This window comes from Sprattus sprattus, assembly GCF_963457725.1.
Source record: "Sprattus sprattus genome assembly, chromosome: 8".
NCBI classification, from domain to species: Eukaryota; Metazoa; Chordata; class Actinopteri; order Clupeiformes; family Clupeidae; genus Sprattus; species Sprattus sprattus.
This window is the reverse complement of record NC_137927.1, coordinates 1,621,426-1,646,032: the sequence shown is the minus strand read 5'-3', so window position 1 is coordinate 1,646,032 and position 24,607 is coordinate 1,621,426. Positions and strand designations below refer to the sequence as shown.

Genomic DNA, 24,607 nt, shown 5'->3' with positions numbered 1-24,607 from the left:
TTCTCATAGTGGCTCTTCTGCCGTTTTTAATAATCGCCACAGTCTCGGAACATTTGAGACATGTTTTGAACTGCCCGTGGGAAGAATGAATGTGTAATAGTCTGTCCTTTCTTGTTTAAAAGCTCTGTTTTAGCTGTATACTTTTCTCTTTTTAGAGCACGACATGTGAAATTACTTTTCTCTCTCAATTATTTCTCCGACTACTGTCTCTCGTCTCGTCTCTCCATTGAGTGTTTATCTTACTCACGGACTCAAGTCACAATGCTTTTTGGAATGGAGATTTGATTCGCTGAGTAGCATCACGTGAGATTATTTACAACAAATGCAGGTCTTTGAGTTTCCTGGGCCACTAAACCAGTTCCGGTTTAACACTTCCAACCCCAAGGGCTTTTTTTGACTCTGTTAGGTAGTTTGCCATGCCTGATATTTTTGTATATTTCATCTAACTAAAAACCATGAGGCAAAAGTGGCATTTATGATTATATTCTAGAACAAATCAGCAATAATACAATGAGAGTAAAAGGAATGTAGTAAAACAAAGTTTTGTATAAAAATGAAATATAAAGACACTAAAATGAAATCTAGTTTTAGAGGTGCTCAGACTTTGTCCAAAAACTCATTGTAAATATTTTGGAAGTTTTCTTTTTTACTCTGAACCTTGTAAACAAAGGTGTTTGCTCCAAAAAGGTGAGTTTAGCATTCAAAAAGTGTGTGTGGTTTCTATACTAATTATAAGTAATATAGAAAGTGACACTTTTCTTCACTTAGATCAAAATGCATATTGATGAGAGAGGTGTGAACATTCTGGGCCACCTTGGTCAAAGACAATGGCCAGCACGTAATGGCCCTTGAATGTCTTTGTGGCACTCTCCCCTCTACAGGTTTTCTAGACACATCATGACCCAATAGTAATCACTGAATTACCATTTCCTTATCATAGGTTGTCATTTGCTAATGGGCGGGTCGTAGGCTCCTTAAACCTCACTCACAGACTGAAATGTGCAAAGGATTAGTTATATTCTCCTTACAAAGAGATTATTTATATTTTAGTTTCAAACTGTAAATATTTTAAAAGAAAAGGGTGTAGGTGTTAGTTTCATGTTTGTAGGACAACAACTCAGAGATTTTAAAATCTATTAATCAAAATACAACTTACTGCCCCAAGGGGCACCTTGGGGCTGGAAGGGTTAAAAAGAAATTTTCCGTCAAAAGATAATAATTCTCAGTTATAGGTCCGGGTCCGGATAGGATGGCGTCTGGGTCCAGATACGGACCACCTATTAGTGACCTCTGGTCAATGCCCTGTGCTTCTTATTCAATTAACTATAGTGCGTGAAATGCCCTGTATTGTTTTATTTCTCCAGCAGCAGTACCAACATTAGACCATTAAACTCATTTCTGTCACGCTCTGTGACAGATTGTATGACTAGTGGGAACTTTGGCGCCATCTAGTGGAGAGACTTGGTTACGAACTTGTTTTCTGTGTTCACGTGTCTGTTTTTTCTTTGTGTACCTGTTGCCTGTTATGTTTCCCACCTGATTCTCATTCTCTGTTCTCACCTGTTCTGTGTTTGTGCTTGTTAAGCGGGGTATATGTATTGTTTTTTTTTCACTCGTTCTTTTCTGCGAGGATAGGTGTCTCAAGTCAAGTGAGTTATATTGTTCTCTTGTTCTCGGTTTGCGGTTCTTCTACTGCATTTTCTTCTGTGCCTCGTTTTTGGTTTTGTATCTCTTGGGATTTTGGACTGCCGTTTTTTTAAACATTGTCTTTTGGGTTTTTTGCATTGCTGTTTTTGTGCCGTTTCGTTTGGGATTCTGGATTATCTTCAGTGCTTTTGGAACCATCTGAACACTGTCAAGTTTGTCTCCTGTGTGTTGGATTTTTTGTTGTTTAATAAATCAAGCATATTGACAGTTAACCGGGTTCAATCCCCGCCTGACGGAACTTTGCAGACATAATGGAACCAGCGGAAGTTTCCGAACAGCGATGGGAGAAGGTGGAGAACATGATGGTGGTGATTCTTCGCTCTCAAGCACGCCTGGAGCAACATGAGCAGGCATTGGTGCAACAGGGTGAGAATTTTAATCGCCAGCAAGAAGATCTTGTGCGCCAGCGGGAGGATTTAGTTTGCCATGAGCAGAGGTTGCAACAACTGGTCCAGGCTGGGGCAACACGGCAACAGCATCCAGCACCAGTTAACCCCGCCCCTCCTTCACCAAGGAGAGTGAATGGAATGAGCATGCCCTGGTTACTGCTTTCCATCACGGGCTTTCAGACTCCCTGAAAGACGGGCTAGCCTCTGTGGGCTGCCCCACCGATCTCGAGCCCCTGATCGCCCACGCCATCTGGTTGGACACTTGGATGAGGGAGCGCCGCCGGTATCAGGGGCCCTTCCAGAAGACACCAGAGGGAGGCTCTTGGCGTTCTCCGGTCCAGGACGATCCTGAACCCATGCAGATAGAAGCATCCTGACTGTCAACCATGGAGAGAGAGCGGCGACTGCGTGAGGGCCGCTGCTTATACTAAGGTGAGCTAGGTCACCGCCGCTCTTCCTGCCCCGAGCTTCAGGGAAAAGGCCATGTCCGTCCGACCGGGGGAGAGTTGTGACGGGCGCAACCTTATCCTCCCGATCAGGCGGTATACCTCCCAGTTTCCATCTCCTGGGGGGTAACAGACTATTCTTGCCAGGCTCTGTTGGACTCAGGAGCGGCTGGCAATTTTATTGACGAAGGCCTAGCACGGAGGCTCAAGATTCCCCTCGTCACCTTTGATAAGGCTCTGGCAATCACAAGACTTGATGGACGAGCTCTGGGGAACGGCAGTGTGACCCGGGTGACTTCTCAGGTGAGATTACAGTTAGGTAATCATTGTGAGGAGATTGAATTGAACCTAATCTGTTCCCCTGAGTTTTCTGTCATTTTAGGTTACCCCTGGCTGAACCGCCATAACCCCCATGTCGACTGGGTGACTTGCCACATCCTCCTGATCCTTCTGAACTATCTCAGGTTCCCGCGGAGTATCTGGATCGATCGAGCTGCATCTGGGCACCAGCCCGTTCGTGGGCGGATTTTTTCTCTTTCCCGTCCAGAACGGAAGGCCATGGACGACTACATCCGGGATGCGCTGGCCTCTGGCTTCATTCGCCCCTCCACATCCCCTGCTGGAGCAGGCTTTTTCTTCGTGGGAGAGAAGGACGGGACCCTGAGGCCCTGTATTGACTATAGGGCCTTGAACAAGATCACCGTCCAAAACCGCTACCCTCTTCCTCTGATGTCTTCGGCCTTCGACCTACTGGCAGGGGCAACCATCTTCACAAAGCTGGATTTGCGAAATGCCTACCACCTGGTTCGCATCCGGAAGGGGGACGAATGGAAGACGGCCTTCAATACACCATCAGGCCACTACGAATGGCAGGTCTTACCTTTCGGTCTTACTAATGCTCCAGTTGTCTTCCAGGCCCTTATTAATGATTGTCTCCGTGATATGATTAACCGTTTCGTTTTCGTCTATCTGGATGATATTTTAATCTTTTCTAGCTCATTGCAGGAACACAGCCTGCACGTTCGACAGGTGCTCCAGAGGCTTCTCAAGAACCACCTTTTTGTAAAGCCCCAAAAGTGTGAGGTCCATAAGTCTGAGGTTGCATTTCTGGGTTACATCCTCCGAGAGGCCCAGATAGAGATGGACCCGAGGAAAACTAAAGCGGTGAGGGACTGGGAACCTCCTAGCTCTATCAAGGGGGTCCAGCAGTTCTTGGGGGTCGCTTACTTTTACAGGAAGTTCATCAGGGGTTTCAGCACAGTGGCGGAACCAATATCCACCCTTACCAAGAAGGGTAGGGGTCCCTTTGTTTGGAGTTCTAGGGCGGTCAAGGCATTCCGCGAACTCAAGACCCGCTTCTCGTCAGCACCCATTCTCGTCCTTCCCGACCCAGCCCTGCCCTTCATGTTGAGGTAGATGCCTCGGAGGTGGGGGTGGGGGCTATCCTTTCCCAGCAGGCTCCGGATGGGAAGATCCACCCCTGTGCCTTCTTCTCCCATCGGCTGAGTCCCGCTGAGTCCCGATACGATGTCGGCGATCGGGAGTTGTTTGCCGTTAAGATGGCACTTGAGGAATGGAGGCACTGGCTGGAGGGTGCGCAACATCCATTCTTGGTATGGACCGACCACCAGAACCGGGAGTATCTCCAGGTGGCGAAGCATCTCAATCCACGTCAGGCTCGGTGGTCCCTTTTTTTATGTCGCTTTGACTTCACCCTCTCCTACCGCCCGGGGTCAAAAAACATCAAGCCCGCTGCCTTGTCCCGGCAATTCTCCCGGCAGGCCAGGATCGGGGTGAGAGGTCAGTCATCTCTGCTTCCAGGATTTTGGCGTCCATCCGCTGGGGAATCGAGGCCAAAGTGCGAAGGGCGCAGCAGGACGAACCCAACACAGGACCAGAAAGACCCGGACTCCTCTTCGTTCCCCGATCCGTGCGCACCCAGACGCTCCAGTGGGGCCATGCCTCGCACATCACGGCCCACCCTGGGGCACAACGAACGCTGGAGTTCCTTAGGAGACGCTTCTGGTGGCCTGGCATGGCCAAGGATGTGGCGTCCTTCGCTGGGGCCTGTCCCGTCTGCACACGGAGCAAGAACCCCCACCAGCAACCTCAGGGGTTGCTGCATCCGCTCCCTATCCCACACCGCCCATGGTCTCACATTTCTATGGACTTTGTGACCGGTCTTCCGGTGTCAGAAGGTAACTCTGTAATTTTAGTCATCATCAACCGGTTCTCAAAGGCCTGTCGTTTTCTTGCGCTTCCTAAACTGCCTTCTGCCCTTGAAACTAAACTGATTTTTAATAATGTGTTCAGAGTTTTTGGCCTTCCTCAGGATAAAGTGTCCGACCGAGGGCCCCAGTTCACCTCCAGGGTGTGGCGGTCTTTCTGTAGAATCATCGGGGCAACGGACAGTCTCTCCTCAGGTTTCCATCCCCAGTCCAACGGGCAGACGGAGAGGCTGAACCAGGAGCTTGAGTCCCCTCTGAGGAAACTGGTGGCAGACAATGCTTCCTCCTGGAGCGCATGGCTGCCTTGGGCGGAATATGCGCACAACACCCTCCAGTCATCCGCTACTAACCTCTCTCCCTTCCAGTGCCAGGTTGGCTTCCAACCTCCTCTGTTGTCTGTCCAACGTTATATGCAGAGGTGTAGGCGGACCTGGAGGAGAGCCCGGCAGATCCCGCTGCGCACGGCGGAGACCAACCGTTCCCAGGCTAACCGGGTGGGGCGCGGAATGCAGTACCTGGTAGACTGGGAGGGCTACAGTGCGGAGGAATGCATCATGGGTTCCAGCCCGGAACATTTTTGACAAATTCCTCATCAGAGACTTCCATCAGAAGCATTCTTATCCCCAAGAGGGCGTCAGGAGAGGCCCATCAGGAGGGGGGTACTGTCACGCTCGGTGATTCTATGACTAGTGGGAACTTTGGCACCATCTAGTGGAGAGACTTGGTTACGAACTTGTTTTCTGTGTTCACGTGTCTTTGTTTTCTTTGTGTGCCTCACCTGTTGCCTGTTATGTTTCCCACCTGATTCTCATTCTCTGATCTCACCTGTTCTGTGTTTGTGCTTGTTAAGCAGGGTATATGTACTGTTTTTTTTTCACTCGTTCTTTTCTGCGAGGTTAGGTGTCTCAAGTCTAGTGAGTTCTATTGTTCTCTTGTTCTCGGTTTGCGGTTCTCTGCCGCATTTTCTTCTGTGCCTCGTGAAAGAAGCTTTTCCGTTGTTTTACCTCTGGATTTTCTCTGCTGTTTTTGGTTTTGTATCTCTTGGGATTTTGGACTGCCATTTTTTGAACATTGTCTTTTGGGTTTTTTGCACTGCTGTTTTTGTGCCGTTTCGTTTGGGATTCTGGATTATCTTCTGTGCTTTTGGAACCATCTGAACACTGTCAAGTTTGTCTCCTGTGTGTTGGATTTTTTGTTGTTTAATAAATCGAGCATATTGACAGTTAACCAGGTTCAATCCCCGCCTGACAATTTCTAGGATTACCCCAATGTTGAGTCAACAGTTGAAATTTGCAATAAAGTTGCTAACAGTCATTTAAATGGTTATGTGTGAGTGTAAATCAGAATTGATCTAAAATCATGATTCAGGACTCATAGGCCCTCATTCTCGACAGCAGTTGGGAAGACTTTCAGAAGGACTTCAGAAGGAACTCCACTTCGGTGGATTTAGGAAAACATTTGCCATTCTCCATAGTTTTCTCACCTGCGATTTCTTCTGAACTTCAGACGACTTTCAGAACGCGAAATAGCAGTCGTAACTCTTCCGGAATATTCTCAAATGCGATTCTACGGGGCCCTCTTGTGGTTATTTGAGGAATCGCGTTGAGGAATGACATTTGAAAAAACTCTGGTGTTAAAACGGTTGAATTTGTGAGAACCCGTCGGTGATTGCGTTCATGTCAACTCTACAGACATCCTCGGATTAAAATAATTATAATAATAATAAATACGAGAATATTTGTATCATTAACAATTACGTTTCACATTTATAGTCATGATTCTACGAGGTAGTATTTATTGTTACACTAGGTCTCTATTGCTCGTAGCTTGACTGTTCTCTCCCTTGTACGTCACTTTGGACATAGGCGTCTGCTAAATGACGGAATGTAAATGTACACGAACACTGCAAATGTAAATGAATAAATAAATAAACACTAAACCCAATCTCTATGAACTATGACATGCACTTACTGCATTTTATACTCCTACTGGTGACCAGCCTTCACACTTATGGTGGCTGATTTGACTGACAGCACTGACTGAAATTTATACTCCTATTCGTGACCTGTCTTCACACTTATGGTAGCTATTTTTCGATTTCTTTTTAAACTGACTTCTTAAATGTGTTTTACGGACTTCGGAAGTTCAACGTAAGAAAAGATCTCCACCTTATTAATGAACACCTATTACGAGTTGCTTTCGTGTGGATTTGGGAAATTCCGACAGCACACTTGGCTATGGCTGCGTGCCCTAATAAGGAGCTGGCGGGGCGTGTATGTATGCAAATCTACTTTCACGAGAACGCGCATCAATTTAGGAAAGTAATCCGAGGGAACACAGCTGAGAAGATTTCGGCTGCTTATGAACGCATTTTCAAGCGTGCGGGAATGCAGCGGAAGCGTTTCCCTTACGTTGTTTTTACGAAGTCGAGTAAGAAACATTTCTGAAGAATTACAGAAAATGATCGAGAATGAGGGCCAGAGTCCTTAGTATTCTTGAATTCAGAATTTGGGTTAAGAAGAAGAATCCCTGAATGTATGTGTTCTCAAGTGTAACTTTATGTTCTAATGATATCAGTGTGACTCTGAGTACATCATACCCCTGTGCTCTTAGAGATGAAAATGGACTGTCCCTGGGACTGTGTGTGTGTTTGTGTTAGAGTTCAGAGGTCTGAGTTCAGCGTGTCACTGTTACGCCTTGCAAATTATGGTCTCTCTCCCTTCATGCACATCATTGTAAATAAAACAGCTTTGGATTTTTCTACCATTGCCTGACTGAGTTTCCATTTATCTCTGGTACAAAATTACCCTCACAAATGACTTGATAAATGGAGATAGCAGCATTACTGTTGACTGATTAAAGCCTATATTTCAGTTCATGCAGTGAAAGTAACCTCAACATGAGTGAATGTTTCTGTATGTTTGGTATTAGGGTGGGTGTTTGTGTGGATGTTTGGGATTAGGGTGGAGGTTTGTGTGGATGTTTGGGATTAGGGTGGGGGTTTGTGTGGATGTTTGGGATTAGGGTGGAGGTTTGTGTGGATGTCTGGGATAAGGGTGGGGTTTGTGTGGATGTGTGTACCTTCCAGCAGCAGTGTCAGAGTGTCTACAAAGATCATGGGCGCTCTCCTTTCTCCTACGTCAGAAGTGACTGCCAACATCAGATTGTCCTGGGCTTTACTCGCCAGCTGCAGAAGTGTATACAGAACGTTACACAAGTTCCTCCTAAGACAGAGCTTTAATGAAACGCACATGGAGACACACAGAAACACACATGGATACACACACAGAAACACACATGGATACACACACAGAAACACACATGGATACACACACAGAAACACACATGGATACACACAAAGAAACACACATGGATACACACACAGAAACACACATGGATACACACACAGAGACACATGGATACACACACAAAGACACATGGATACACACACAAACACACACGTAGACACACACACACACAAACACACATGGATACACACACACAAACACACATGGACACACACAGAAACACATATGGACACACACAAACACACATGGATACACACACAGAAACACAGATGGACACAAAGAAACACACATGGATACACACACCAACACACATGGAGACACACACAAACACACATGGAGACACACAGAAACACACATGGAGACACACACAAACACACATGGATACACACACCAACACACATGGAGACACACACAAACACACATGGAGACACACACAAACACACATGGACACACACAAACACACATGGAGACACACACAAACACACATGGAAACACACACAAACACACACACACACACAAACATGCATGGAGACACACACAAACACACATGGAGACACACACAAAAACACCTGGAGACACACACACACAAACACACATGGAGACACACACACACACACACACACACACACACACATGGAGACACACAAACACACATGCATACCTGATTGCTGAGGTAATTAGCAAACAGTGCAAGACCCTTGTCATGCAGGCCTAGCAGAGGAAGGATCTTGAAGAAGCGCTCCACCTGAGCGAGGTCATCTGCAGCTACGGCCTCCTCAAGACGCTTGGTCACCAGAGCTTTAAGCTGCACCTCTGCATCCTTCAACAAGGCAAGGCTTGTTTCCACACTACTGCCTGAGAAGAAAACCAAAGACAAGCACCAGATTACTTCATTTTTGGGTATGTCCAGTCAAATGTACCTCAAGTTACCAGGACACTGGCTTGCTGTGGTGCCATGTAAACAAAAATGATATGTGAAGGAACCAGAAATGGAACTTAGAAAAACCACCCCTACAGTTCCTTCAAAATGTATTTGGTCACTTGTTCATTTAAAAAAAATGTGGAACATATGTTACCCATTTCTTAAAGGATATGAGAAGGATATATAAACATAACACAGTAATAAGATTTATTGATTACACAATTATACCAGGGTACTTTTTCACGACAGACAACCAAAAATATTTGAACCCTATGGAGTCTGATGCCTATTAGACACTTTTGAGGTTGTCATTTTTGAGAATGCCTCAACATTTTTCACATATCTAAACACATCGATCCCAAAGTGCTACCTATGCTTATATTCAGCACAAACTCACTATCAATAATCTGAGAATAGTAATGATGGCATGAACATATTTATTTTGTTTAAATCAACTGTAAGCCCTTTTTTCAGAAGTGCTGAGATATTGTAAAATTATAATAAAAAAAACACATTATGAACATTTCTGCTGGCTGCAATATGATATTCTGCAAACATTTATAGCTGCTTTTATTTATTTTAACTGACAGAGACAATAGGATATAGAAGGTAGTTATTGAAGATAGATGACAAAGAAAAATATATTCTGTAGCCTAAATTAAGTTGACAATGCTAAAATCTCAATGCTAAAGTCTACTCTAAACATAAGTGCACTGTAACCCTTTGGAGAGAATTTTTTTAAACTTTAGTCTAACTTCAGCCTGTGTGTACCAGTCACTTGAGGCAAACCAAGACAAATTAAATAAAACTTAAGTCTAACTTCAGCCTGTGTGTGTGTACCAGTCACATGAGGCCAACCAAGACAAACCAAGACAAATTAAATAAAACTTAAGTCTAACTTCAGCCTGTGATTGTGTACCAGTCACATGAGGCTAACCAAGACAAATTAAATAAAACTTTAGTCTAACTTTAGTCCAATTTTCAGCCTTTTTGTAGAGGAAGTTGATCCACAAGAACTTTTTAGGATTAGTGTTTTATGTGTGTTGAATTGCCCATAGGAAGAGTGTTTATGTGTGTTGAATTGCACATAGGAAGAGGGTTTTATGTGTGTTGAATTGCCCATAGGATGAGAGTGTTGTATGTGTGTTGAATTGCACATAGGAAGAGGGTGTTGTATGTGTGTTGAATTGCACATAGGAAGAGGGTGTTGTATGTGTGTTGAATTGCACATAGGAAGAGGGTGTTATATGTGTGTTGAATTGCACATAGGAAGAGGGTGTTATATGTGTGTTGAATTGCACATAGGAAGAGGGTGTTATATGTGTGTTGAATTGCACATAGGAAGAGGGTGTTATATGTGGGTTGAATTGCACATAGGAAGAGTGTTTATGCGTGTTCATACTTTCTCCTCCCTGTCGACTGAGCTCTATGACTGATTGGTCGAGTGAAAGGTAGCGGTGGATATGGGCAGCTGCCTGCTCATAGTCGTGGCTCTGTAAGGCAGTCTGAACACCATCTGTGCAGAACTTCAAGTCCAGTATATCATCCGCACGTTGTATAGCCTGATACAATCGTTTCTAGACACAAAGACAAGAAAATGCAGAGCACAAAATATGTCAGTTTCAAAACACAGGTTGCAGAAATTAATACACTTTTGAGGTGTGATGCGTTAAAATATTTAGTTCACATCACTTTTATGATTACGCCTCAACTGGTGACTCGATTTAATGCACTCTCACAGCATTCTCATCGTGATATAGGCAATAGATGCACTTGTATGTTATACTGTGGATGCACTAGACTCACTTGAATCCTGTACATCATATTTGGTTAAAGAATGAGTATGTGTGTCCATGGCAGAAGAATAAGCATACCTTGGTGAGGTCCAGTTGTCTGACTTTGCTGCTGACATTCTCAGCAAGACTACAAGTGAAATTAATCATTCCACCAAGTTGAGAAGCATCTCCTTCAATCAGCTGCAATTTTGGCCTTCATAAGACAATTGAAGACAATTATTGACATTACCATTATGACATCTCTTACTCTTGCTGGGTTGCAGCAACATGAATTAAATTAATCCTGGTTTAGAGTTAATCTAGGTTTAGTAAATCCAGGTTTAAACTGGTTTATAATTAATCAGAGTTGTGTTGCACATCTTAATTTTAACCCTGGATTAGTTAAACTAGTTTAAACAACGGTTAAAACAGGATTAGTTTATGTTCGATGTCCGCCATGATGGATTCCGACGAAATGTAAACAAATTGACAAGTTTGTTTAACAATTACGGAACTAAATAGCCTTAAATAAATGCATCTGGTATTTTTCCTAAACTAGCTGCTTTTTGAATAAATGCCGTTACTGATACGGTTTGTTACCGTTTAGCCCATAGACATACGTCTATGGTTTATCCTACCACTAGCGGCTATAGCTAATAAACACAGTTACATTAGCCAGCTAGCTAGCTATTATGGCACGTCAAAGAGGGTCAAACTTTTCAACATTTGAAAAGATGGTGCGGACCAAGTTCATGGAGGAGTTTGGGGTTACAATTCAGGATATTAGGACTGACAGCATTACACTAGAGAAGAAGGAGAGGAACTGGGTCCAGTTAACTGAGCGCTTCAATGGCTCTACCGGTATCAAAGAGACGAGGGACAGGGCACAACTGAAAGCCTGTCGGAAAAAACCTCAAGGCTAAAGCCAAAAAAGATGCGGCGGCCAATTTCAAACCGGCGGCGGACCACCACCAATGTCAAATAAGCTCATTGATATGATCCCACAGCAGATCAGTGTTGCCAACTTTTCTGGAAGGAAAGTAGCTGTTAGCTCTCCCAAAAGTCGCTAGATGACGTAATCAGCTAATTTGCATAATATGCAAATAAGCTGCGCATGCGCACATTATGGGATAGGTGAATACAAAGTTCTAATATTTTTCCCGCGAATACAACGCTCTAATATTTTGCTGCTATCTAGTCAGACTGGCCGCGCAGGCGCTGTCTGAGAGGAGAGGAGACGACAACAGCCCTCACTGTACTCAGCTCTCGTGAGATTGGTTGTAACGTGACCAGGGTACTGTTCGGCGACACTTGCTAAGCGGTTTAGCGAGCTAAATTCCAGGCAAAAAAAAGACAACACCGCTTTATCGAGTTCGGCGAACCAACTTTTGCTTAATAACCATGGTAATTAATCGCTTAGCACTAACCTGCTCCAGGGCAGGCTAACCAAAGTTTAGCTGGCTAAACTTGCCACACCCACGGCAAAAGGAGGGATCCCATTGACAAGGAGTCATATTATAGTTTGATTAGCGTAGGAAGAGTTCTTTGCGATCGCCAAGAAGATCCATTTTTCCATCATGATGAGTTCTTGTATGAGCGCTACCGATCCACCCGACGTTTTTGTAATGTCGGCGATGCGGAGAACAAAGCACTCATAATTATATGACAGTGGTAGCCTATTAATACAGTTGAGACATTGGTACAGTTGATAAACTCGAAATAACTTTCATGTGCAGCCTGAGACGTGATTTTTAGTTTGCACATGAATACTAACGTTTTCTTCGATCGCTGGAAATTTGAGCACATAACCCATCTCCATTACGGAGATATTGGCTAAAGTTGTTTTACCTACTTTAACTTACATAATTGCAAACGTTTAGTTTTGCAAACGTGTCTAGTTTTTGTGCGGTAGTGAATGGTGGACGGTGGAGGTGGATGGTAAGGTGGGTGCATGATAAGAAGAGAGAAATAGACACAATTTCTTTTCATTGCTTACATTTATTGAATTTCTTATTAATACATTCACATTTAGTCATTTAGCAGACGGTTTTATTCAAAGCGATTTAAAACTACAATTCCTACGAAGGTGAGGTGAGTCGAACCGGTGATCTGCAGCATGCAAGCCATACGCTCTACCCGCTGCACCAAAGTCACATGTCCGACAAGGGAAAAGATGTCACGCCTTATACAGCCTATAGACAGTTTCTTATATTGCTGTGGCAGCCGCGGGAGTGTTGAATTTTGACATGATTATGGTCTTGAATTCTACAAAACGCGTTCATGATCATATCCTGCCTTATAAGAGAAAAAAATGACCGTTAACAAAAATCTTTTTCTTTGAGTTTAGACCATTGTACCTTTCAAAAAAAATCATGGTTTTGGGGATCGACCTCTCTTGCCTTTTGGAGCAGGACGTGCATGCGCAATTTAGCTGCCTAGACAACTTAACTTGAGGTTAAAATAAATTAGCGCCCGTCGCCAGACCGGCTTGGCCTGTTCTCATTTAGCGAGCTAGATTATTTCATGTCGCAAGCTAAATAAATTATTCTTAGCTTCAGTTGTACGCCGAACAGGGCCCTGCAGAACTGGATATGTGAGATGCTTTTTCAGTGCTTTGTCAACACAATAATCCACCAAATGACAGGGAAAAAAAGTCGCACATTTCCCCCCTCCCCAACCCAACCCCTACGACGATGACGGCGCATTAGATGACAGTACAGCCACAGAAGCTGCAAGTAAATTACTAGATGATGAACTAGATGACGTCGCTAGCTTTATTTTATAATCGTTGTGGTGATTATGCACTGCTGTGACTGTGAACATGTAAATAGGGTGTTAATATTATGAATAGCAGGTTCCAATTATTGCTGTCAACGTAGTAAATTATCACGCTATCCAACGCCGTTAGTTGCAGCAATAACGTCAACGACAAAAAAGACGAAAGTAGGCTATAATTTGTTGTCAATAACACAGAGATAAACCTCCTCCAGGGGTGGTTTAAATAAAAATGCTAATCCAGGTTTAGATCAAGTTTAAAATGACTGGTGCAACAGATTTAAATTTAATCTAGATTTAAATGGAAATTAAACAGAGATTGCCAGAGGGTAAGATTAACCCAGGATTAATTGTAAACTAAGGTTAAACTAGGTTTAAAGTTTGGTGCAACTGGATTAAAAAACAAACCTGGTTTAAACCTAGTTTAAGAGTTAATCCATGTTGGTGCAACAGACATGTACCATTATGACATCTCATACTCTTACTCTTAGACATGTACCATTATGACATCTCATACTCTTACTATTATTTATGACATCTCATACTCTTACTCTTATTTATACTTTTAGACATGTACCATTATGACATCTCATACTCTTACTCATACTTTTAGACATGTACCATTATAACATCTCATACTCTTACTCTTTTTAAATGGAGCCCTAGTGACTAGTGACTGTTTTAACGGCAGAGATAGTGACACACACACACACTCTGAATTTAGTCTCTGCATTTTACCCATCCAGGGTAGTGAAGCACACAGTGAGGCACACAGTGAAGCACACTAACCCGGAGCAGTGAGCTGCCTTCAGCGGCACCCGGGGAGCAGTGATCTGGGTTAGGTGCCTTGCTCAAGGGCACCTCAGCCGTGGATGTGGGCATGGGAGAGCACTGCTCTACCACTTCCCCCGCCCACATTTTTCCTACTGGTCGGGGATCGAACCGGCCACCCTCCGGTTACCAGCCCGAAACCCTTACCAGTAGGCCACAGCTGCCCCTGTAGACATGTACCATTATGACATCTCATACTCTTACTCTTACTTGTAGACATGTACCATTATAACATCTCTTACTCTTACTTGTGGACATGTACCATTATGACATCTCATACTCTTACTCTTACTTGTAGACATGTACCATTATGACATCTCTTACTCTTACTTGTGGACATGTACCATTATGACATCTCATACTATTACTATTACTTGTAGACATGTACCATTATGACATCTCATACTCTTACTCTTACTTGTAGACATGTACCATTATATCTCATACTCTTACTCTTACTTTTAGACATGTACCATTATGACATCTCATACTCTTACTCTTACTTGTAGACATGTACCATTATGACATCTCTTACTCTTACTTGTAGGCATGTACCATTATGACATCTCATACTCTTACTCTTACTTGTAGACATGTACCATTATGACATCTCATACTCTTACTCTTACTTGTAGACATGTACCATTATGACATCTCATACTCTTACTCTTACTTGTAGACATGTACCATTATGACATCTCTTACTCTTACTCTTACTTGTAGACATGTACCATTATATCTCATACTCTTACTCATACTCTTACCCTTACTTGTAGACATGTACCATTTTGACATCTCATACTCTTACTCATACTCTTACTTTTAGACCATTATGACATCTCATACTCTTACTCATACTTTTAGACATGTACCATTATGACATCTCATACTCTTACTCTTACTCATACTTTTAGACATGTACCATTATGACATCTCATACTCTTACTCTTATTTATACTTGTAGATACCATTATATGACATCTCATACTCTTACTCTTACTCTTTAACTTACTCTTACTCATACTTTTAGACATGTACCATTATGACATCTCATACTCTTACTCTTATTTATACTTGTAGACATATACCATTATGACATCTCATACTCTTACTCTTACTCTTAAACTTACTCTTACTCATACTTTTAGACATGTACCATTATGACATCTCATACTCTTACTTGTAGACATGTACCATTATTACATTTCATACTCTTACTCTTACTTGTAGATATGTACCATTATGACATCTCATACTCATACTTTTTTTGATGAAGCGCTGGGATTCAGTACTCTTAAGCTCTCTGTTGAAACATTTTCTGAACACTAAATATTATCACCAGACTCTAGAAAAGCCAATGCAATGTGTATGCATTTTATCTGAGACATGAAAATGGATTCCACATCATTGTACAATCTTGTACAGGACAATGTACATAGTAGACCAAAGAAATTATCTCTATGATGATGCTTGTCTGAATAACGGGAACAAAGTGGTCACAGGCAATTTGTTCCAACCTGGCAAACAGTTCTGGATAACACACCAATGTTGTCCAAATCCATTCTTCAACAGGATAAGGTTGACTAAATATGATAAAAACTAAGGACATTTGACACATGAAAACTAAAAAGTGCATGGCGCATACGAACATGGTCACACTGACTATATCAAAAGTGCATGGCGCATACGAACATGGTCACACTGACTATATAAATGAAGGCCCTCTGTCCCTCCTCGTTACCTTTACTCAGGTGATCCACACTTCTTTGTGTCTTAAGAGATTGTGAATACTAAGGTAAGGATAACTCTGTTTTGAGTTAGAGCAGCCAGGTGAGCTGCAATGACAGCGGCCAGAGTATTAGGCCCTTGCGTCTCAGGACCAGAAGTACAGCAACAACAAACAGGAAGTGGGATGAAGGCCTACAGACGAGTTGCAACAGCCTGAGCACCAATGAAAAAGCACTTCTTCTCCTCACCTCATCCTCTGGAGCAACTGCATCTTGTTCTCAATGGTCCCCTGCTGGTCCCCCAGGACCTGGAGATATGCCTGGACCTGTTTCTACAAAAACCACACAGGGCAAAAAAGTTAATGAGGGCAGTTGGCATATGATACTTCGTTTGGCTACTCTTCTTAAGATGTTCAAAACCTTATATGTGCATTTCTCTGAAAGAAGCAGCATTCTTTGGGGTCACTGCAATTTAAATTGAATTTCTTGATGAACTACTTCTAGAACATTACTAGGAAGAACATTCTACTTTTGATTTCAATCACATTCAAGATGTAGTCAATCATAGCCAGCAATGGAGAGCTGACAGATTTGGTCCAGTCCTTGATGCTTATTTGTATGCCTTCTGATGCACACTTGTGAAGCAGGTGACGGTGAAATGCAGCTGAACCCTTGGTTCACATCACAGGAACAAGATGGAACAGTCTGGGTCACAGAGTCATTCGTCCACAATAAGGATGGGTCAGGCATATTCTTGTGGGAGTAGGAAGGGACAGGAGTGAACTCCACTCTTGTGTCACCCCCTAATACCAACGTGATAGGAGCATTGATTTATTGAGGCAAATAAATAAAACTACCGTTTAAAAAGTATCTCAAATAAATGAAATGTTCATGTATGCACATGAGTCACCATCAGGAGGACAGTGTAAACACCCACCCTTTCATTGGTTGTTCTATTCACATGCTTAAGGCTTCACCTTCAGTTTTACTTTCAAGCAAGGGGACAGCGGTCAAAGTCCATTTTTATCGTGACACACAGGTGACCTGTTTCTAGCTCTGCAGGAAGATACACCTTTCTAACCAGGATAGAGGTGAGATCCTTTGAGATGGGGACGCCATGCAACATGAAGCTTGACACGCTCTACTTCCGCTCTGGAGATGGGGACGCCATGCAACATGAAGCTTGACACGCTCTACTTCCACTCTGTTGAAGAGGATTGGGGATGTGCGTGTGGCTCCCAGGCTGCCTGAAATCCACCATGATCTGTTTGGTCTCCTAGGTGTTAGACCAGGGTGTTATCTGCACACAATATAGCCAGATGCTGAACCTCGTCCCGTAGGCTTATTGTTGCCTCTGGTCAAACCATGGTGTCATCTGCTAATTTGATTATGGTGTTAGAACTATGTAGGCGAACATGACTTGATCAGAATAAAATTGCCCAATCTGAATTGGAAGTTAGTATCTAAACCAGGGGCGGAGTGGCCATCGGGAGCACCGGGACTTTTCCCGGTGGGCCGGTCGGCCAATGAACTCACATGAATCATCCTGCAGGCCGGCCTTCGCAGCCGTGTCAAGTGTATGAGCGGCCCATTAAGTTGTCGTGTCCGTCAAATCTTGGTAGCGATAAAATCTCCAAGTTCTCCAAGAGTTACAGGACAATGTGGTCCAACCAATATTTATAGCACTTTTTGTCTCTCTTCATCTCACTCACGGTGGGTGTTAAACTCTCATGAGTCCAGCCTACTGATTTTTGTTTAGCCTCCTATATTGATGTAATTCTTTTTATTCAGACGCTACATTACTTTCATGACCACAAATATAAATTGGTCAGCGATTTAATTAGGTTTTTTTGTTCATAAATTAATTTACAATGGTCGGAGCAGAGCCTCATGGGAAATGCGTATTGGTCTGCCTTTATCAAGTGAACATAGGGAGTTAAATTAGCGGCTATCAGGGAGAGAGAGCAGGTGAAGCGGACCTGATGGAGGGACATAAGAGAAAGGATAAAGGAGGGGCCGAAAAGGCCAGACTGAAAAAGAAGGGGATGCTGGAGGAGAGTGCATCAAAATGTACAAGAATTACGGATTTATTCAACCAGCCGTCAACTAGTGATTCGAGTGATTGACAGGACCAGGGACGTGCAGTGAGGTTCGGAGCTGGTGAGGCACAGAAACCGGAAGTGATTACGTCATTTTGAGCTCTAGTTTAAACTATATATATAATGTATATATACATGTATATACAGCCGCGGAAAAAATTAAGAGACCACTTCAAAATTATCAGTTTCTCTGGTTTTACTATTTATTGGTATGTGTTAAAGTAAAATGTACATTTTAGTTTTATTCTATAACCTACTGGCAACATTCCTACCAAATTTCAAATAAAAATATTGTCATTTAGATCATTTATTTGCAGAAAAATGACAATTGGTCAAAATAGCAAAAAAGATGCAGTGTCTTCAGATCTCGAATAATGCAAAGAAAACAAGCTCATATTCATTTTTAAACTACACAATACTAATGCTTTAACTTAGGAAGAGTTCAGAAATCAATATTTGGTGGAATAACCTTGATTTAAAATCACAACTTTCATGTGTCTTGGCATGCTCTCCACCAGTGTTTCACATTGCCGTTGGGTGACTTTATGCTACTCCTGGCGCAAGAATTCAAGCAGCTTGGCTTCTTTTCATGGCTTGTGACCATCCATCTTCCTCTTGATCACATTTCAGAGTATTTTTTATGGGATTCAGATCTCGAAATTGGGCTGGCCATGACAGGGTCCTGATCTGGTGATACTCCATCCACACCTTTACTGGCCTGGCTGTGTGGCATGGAGCATTGCCCTGCTGGAAAAAACACTTCTCAGAGTTGGGGAACATTGTCAGAGCAAAAGGAAGCAAGTTTTTCTTCCGGGACAACGTTGTACTTTGCCTGGATGAGGTTTGTAAAAGACCATAAGGATTGAACCAAAGCCGACTGGAGGGTCTCCTAGTTCGTCTTCTCTGATGAGTCCAATTTCACAGTAGGTGCCAGACTCTGTGGCTTGTAGGCCTCTCCAGGTCTCCGTCTAACCATCAGACGACCATGTGTTGGGCAAAGCTGAAAATTGGACTCATCAGAGAAGACGAACTAGGAGACCTTCCAGTCCGCTTTGGTTCAATCCTTATGGTCTTTTACAAACCTCATCCAGGCAAAGTACAACGTTGTCCCGGAAGAAAAACTTGCTTCCTTTTGCTCTGACAATGTTCCCCAACTCTGAGAAGTGTTTTTTCCAGCAGGGCAATGCTCCATGCCACACAGCCAGGCCAGTAAAGGTGTGGATGGAGTATCACCAGATCAGGACCCTGTCATGGCCAGCCCAATTTCGAGACCTGAATCCCATAAAAAATACTCTGAAATGTGATCAAGAGGAAGATGGATGGTCACAAGCCATGAAAAGAAGCCGAGCTGCTTGAATTCTTGCGCCAGGAGTAGCATAAAGTCACCCAACGGCAATGTGAAAGACTGGTGGAGAGCATGCCAAGACACATGAAAGTTGTGATTTTAAATCAAGGTTATTCCACCAAATATTGATTTCTGAACTCTTCCTAAGTTAAAGCATTAGTATTGTGTAGTTTAAAAATGAATATGAGCTTGTTTTCTTTGCATTATTCGAGATCTGAAGACACTGCATCTTTTTTGCTATTTTGACCAATTGTCATTTTTCTGCATATAAATGATCTAAATGACAATCTTTTTATTTGAAATTTGGTAGGAATGTTGCCAGTAGGTTATAGAATAAAACTAAAATGTACATTTTACTTTAACACATACCAATAAATAGTAAAACCAGAGAAACTGATAATTTTGAAGTGGTCTCTTAATTTTTTCCGCGGCTGTATGTCTATGGTTTTAAAATTGTCATCTGATCAGAAATGAAAAAACGTTGTTTTATTGTCTAATACCATTATTTTCAAACGATTGTTTTTTTATTGTATTATGATGAGTTATTAATAAGATATTAATAGTTGCAAGCTAGTGTATGTAGCCCTCCCACCAATGATATGGCTCATTTCATTTTGTCTTGAGAAAATATAACTACGGTGGTGGGATGCTAATTTAAATGACCATTTAACCAACTCGGACATCTTCGAAAAAACAATTCCATATTTATTTACACAACGTATTAACATGTAAACAGTTAAACACCGCATACATAGCACACAATACCAAAATGTTCTACTGGCCAGTATAATTTAAAGTTGGTGCACTTTCGTTGGAGCTCATAACCGTCGGTTTGAGGTGAAACAAAATTAATCCACTCACGATTATCAGTATAGATCAGTGGAAATCCGTTGTCCTCTTCTTGAGTGAATGCAGTCAGTGGCTAGTTTAGCTCAGGATTAGCACCTACCTAGTCTGCTCACAATTTCAAGGCAACTTTCCTGCATCAACAGCCTTTAGCTTCTTTAGGTTCGTGTTGCGCATGAATATGTAGTCCCGTTGGGAAACGTGAAATACTCCAATGCAAATGTGTAATACTACTGTGTAATACTACTGTGTTAACTTAAAATACTTAAACGTTCTTAGTTAATTCAACATGCCTCAGGTTAGCAATGCAATCTTCCATTTTCGCTGTCAAACTCAAGTAGAGAAGTGAAGAAGAAAATCCAACGTCAGATTATATACCCAACAAGTGCCCTCTCGCTCGCCACCCTTCTTGAATCCGTGGTAGTGCGTGCCTCCCTTGCAATATTTTTCAATGCGTTTTCAGCTCAACTCAAAAGGTTCTACGCTTGCGCACGCATGCGTAACACCCAGTTTGGAGTGATTTCGCAATCCTAGGGGAGGCACTGCCTACCCTGCCCATAGACTGCAATGCATCTGCCTCCCTTGACCGCACGTCCAATGTTCATTGGCTGATCACTGGGAACCGGAAATGCTCAAATTCAGCGATTTTGATAATAAAAATGCTCGAAATGATCGGAATCATGCAGAAATGACACTCGTAACACAGATAACTAGAGAAATATGAATATTTATAATACATAAATATATATGATTATTACACAAAAAAAAAATATTTTTTTTTAATATATATTTTTTTTACTTTTCAAAATGACAGGTGAGGCTCTGCCTCCCCTGCCTCCTATGACTGAAAGTCCCTGGACAGGACACACTGTTGCGAATTAGCCTAGCATAACATTTGAGCCAATACGGGACACGATTTGTTCCGTATTTCCATAAATGTACATATACAAATACACATGTCTGTCACCCACACATCAACACTAAATGTGTGGTTGTGTAGTTGATATATGGGAGGTGGAGGGGATGGGTTGGGCCAGTTTTGGGCACGTTGTGGGCCGGTGGTGGGCCGGTGCTGTCAGAATAGTCCCGGTGGATTTTTGTTTCCCACTCCGCCCCTGATCTAAACCATGGGTGCATCGAGTGGTAAGGGGGTGGTCCAAGGCCATGTTCAGAGACTCCATACACGGCAATGGGTCGGTGTAATTCCAACAAGCTCCCTATTGGGACGTTACAAGAGGAAGCAAATCTCTTGCTGTAGTGAAGAGAGAAGGCAAAGACAACGGATGCTCATCCGAGGAGTGAAGTGGTCGAGAGGGGGAATAGCGCTTAATTATGCCATTTAATATAAGGTGGTGCCGATCCAGTGTCTATCCTATAGGCGAGAGTGGAGGAGGTCCATTTAATTCTAGAAGCTACAGTGTAGGGTGGCCAACAGAGGAGTTGCATATCGTGTGTATGGGTTTCCCTCTTTTATCGACAGGAGCTGTATATGACTGGTTGGCTCCCTGCTTGGGTTTTCTTTTCTTTGAATTCAGGTTTGTCATTTTTAATTATTTGCACCAGTGTTCCAGTTTAACTGGTTTTCATATCAAGTGATTAAAAAAAAAGTAAATTTTTGCTGGTGTTTCTTACGTCTGCACAGGTGCACGGTCGCAGAACATTTGAGTTCATAACTTTTGTTATACGAGTTCAGATTACTGCAGTTATACACAAATGTTTGTAGAATATTTTTTTGTTATCAACATGTGTGTTTGTATAACGAACTTATTTGACGAGGCATACAACGTGAATTTTGAATCGTTGGAAAAAGATGAAGCAAATAGTCCCCAAATAACTCGATATGGTAAAAAAAAATAATAATAATAATACTAAAACTTAGGCTTACAGGCTTTGAATGCAGAGACAATGTTGGTCTTGGGTTTACGTTTGTACCATTTAATTATTATTTTATTGTTCGTATATTCTATAAAAACAACTTGGGTGTCAACTTGTGTGAAATTGTGGGTCGCAGGGCCAGACCAGATGAGAACTGTGCTGGGTCATCATACCTTGTCAAAGCTGACCAGGGTACTGTTCGGCGACGCTCGCTTAGCAGTTTAGCGAGCTAGATTCCAGGCTAAAAAAAGAGAACGCCCCTTTATCGGGTTCGGCGAAGCAACTTCTGATAAATTACCATAGTAACATATCACTTAGCACTAACCTGCTCCAGGGCAGGCTAACCAACGTTTAGCTGGGTAAACTTGCCACACCCGCACCAAAAGGAGGGATCCCATTGACAAGGAGTCATATTATAGTTTGATTAGCGTAGGAAGAGTTCTTTGCGATCGCCAAGATCCATTTTTCCATCATGATGAGTTCTTGTATGAGCGCTACCGATCCACCCGACAAGGAATAATTCATTTAAAAGCCCTTCTCGAGTCATTTATTGCATACACCACTGTCGAACATTGAATGTCTTCACTTTCTTGCAAGTGGTAGCCTTCATTTTTGTAATGTCGGCGATGCGGAGAACAAGGCACTCATAATTATATGACATTGGTACAGTTGATAAACCCAAAATAACTTTCATGCGCAGCCTGAGACGTGATTTTTAGTTTGCACATGAATACTAACGTTTTCTTTGATCCCAGGACATTTGAGCACATAACCCATCTCCATTACGGAGATATTGGCTAAAGTTGTTTTACCTACTTTAACTTACATCATTGCAAACGTTTAGTTTTGCAAACGTGTCTAGTTTTTGTGCAGTAGTGAATGGTGGATGTGGATTGTAAGGTGGATGCATGATAAAAAGAGAGGAATAAACACAATTTCTTTTCAATGCTTCAATCTATTAAATTTCTTATTAATACATTCACATTCAGTCATTTAGCACAGTGGTTCTCAACCCCTGGGGTTACGTGAAGGTAGTCCAGGGGGTACGTGAGATTTTTTTAAAGATATATTTAAAATTAGCCTCCATTCAAAAATCCTTTAAAAATAGTTATTGTACGGCTCTTCAGAATGTTCCAAAAGTTCTGTTGATTTGTATCCATATGTGGGTTAAATGTCTACGTTCACAGGTTTGTAATTTCTTGATATTCACTGCTGCGAAAAGTTTATGGCCGCTGCCATTGGCAACAGGTTTTTTGCTTCTAATTCACATCTTTCATTCATTCCGCAAGTATCCTTCCGCAAGTAGTGACGTAACGGAAGGTCATTGAAACTTGAAGTCAGAAGGTTGGTACGCATGTGTGAAAAACTATTTTTTTCTTAGCGGAAGTCACGAAATGGCAACAAACTCTTTAAATAAAGGTATTCTGGAGGAATGTCTTCTATCGTTTTGGCAAGTAACTGTATAATGTTGAGCATGGGAGCTGAACACACACAACTCCTGCTGCACACAGAAGTGCGTTGGCTCTCTCGAGGGAGAATACTAAAACGGCTGTTGGAATTACGATCTGAAGTACACACCTTTCTGATTGAGCACAGATCTCCCCATGCCACACAGTTGCAAATATGTGCTATCTGGCAGATATATTCAGCAAACTGAACGAACTGAATATATCTGCAGGGAAAGGACACCAGCATTTTAAAACTGTATGACAAGGTGGGAGGCTTCCTGAAGAAAGCAGAGCTGTGGAGAAGAGCCTCTGCACAGGGGAATATTACCTGCTTTCCTCAGATGGATGACTTTCTCTCTAGTGAGGATGTGGACAGAGCCTCAGTCAAGTTGGACATCGTGGGACATTTGACCAATTTGGTTAAAACATTTAATTTTCAAATTTCCTCCTTTCCTGATATGGAGGATAAGTCTACACAGCTGGATTGGGTGAAAACCCCATTTCTCTTGTCCGAAGCATGTGGAAGTAAGCTACCTGTCACTAATCTGGAAACACTCCTGGAAGTGTCATCTGACCGTGGCCTCCAGATGAAGTTTGCCACATCCACACTCACACAGGAGCACCCTGACCTGGGAGAGAGCGCTTTCGAGCAGCTACTACCCTTTGCCTCCACATATTTATGTGAGGCCTCTTTCTCTGCAATGACTGTGATCAAAGCAGAGAAACAGACTGTGCAGAAGAGCTTGATCACAGCAGTTGCCTCCCTGCCACCAAGACTGACAAAGATTTTCAGTGAAGCACAAGCACAAGTTTCTTACTAAAATGTAATTGCAAACGCACTCAGTTCAATGCAACAATGTTCAATCTTCAGTGTTGACAGTTTAAT

The 24,607-nt window shown here is 42.5% G+C and overlaps 1 protein-coding gene across 1 annotated transcript in view; it reads right to left on the bottom strand.

Annotated features, from left to right (window-relative positions):
- Positions 1-24,607, bottom strand: part of cog4 (component of oligomeric golgi complex 4) — a 57,409-nt gene that overhangs the window by 23,455 nt on the left and 9,347 nt on the right. The window contains exons 2-6 of the mRNA XM_080843186.1: positions 16,358-16,440; positions 10,875-10,989; positions 10,403-10,577; positions 8,740-8,933; positions 7,852-7,957 (exon numbers count right to left, since the gene is read on the bottom strand). Coding sequence (XP_080699312.1) covers positions 7,852-7,957; positions 8,740-8,933; positions 10,403-10,577; positions 10,875-10,989; positions 16,358-16,440 — 673 coding nt within the window. The remainder of the gene's footprint in view (positions 1-7,851; positions 7,958-8,739; positions 8,934-10,402; positions 10,578-10,874; positions 10,990-16,357; positions 16,441-24,607) is intronic.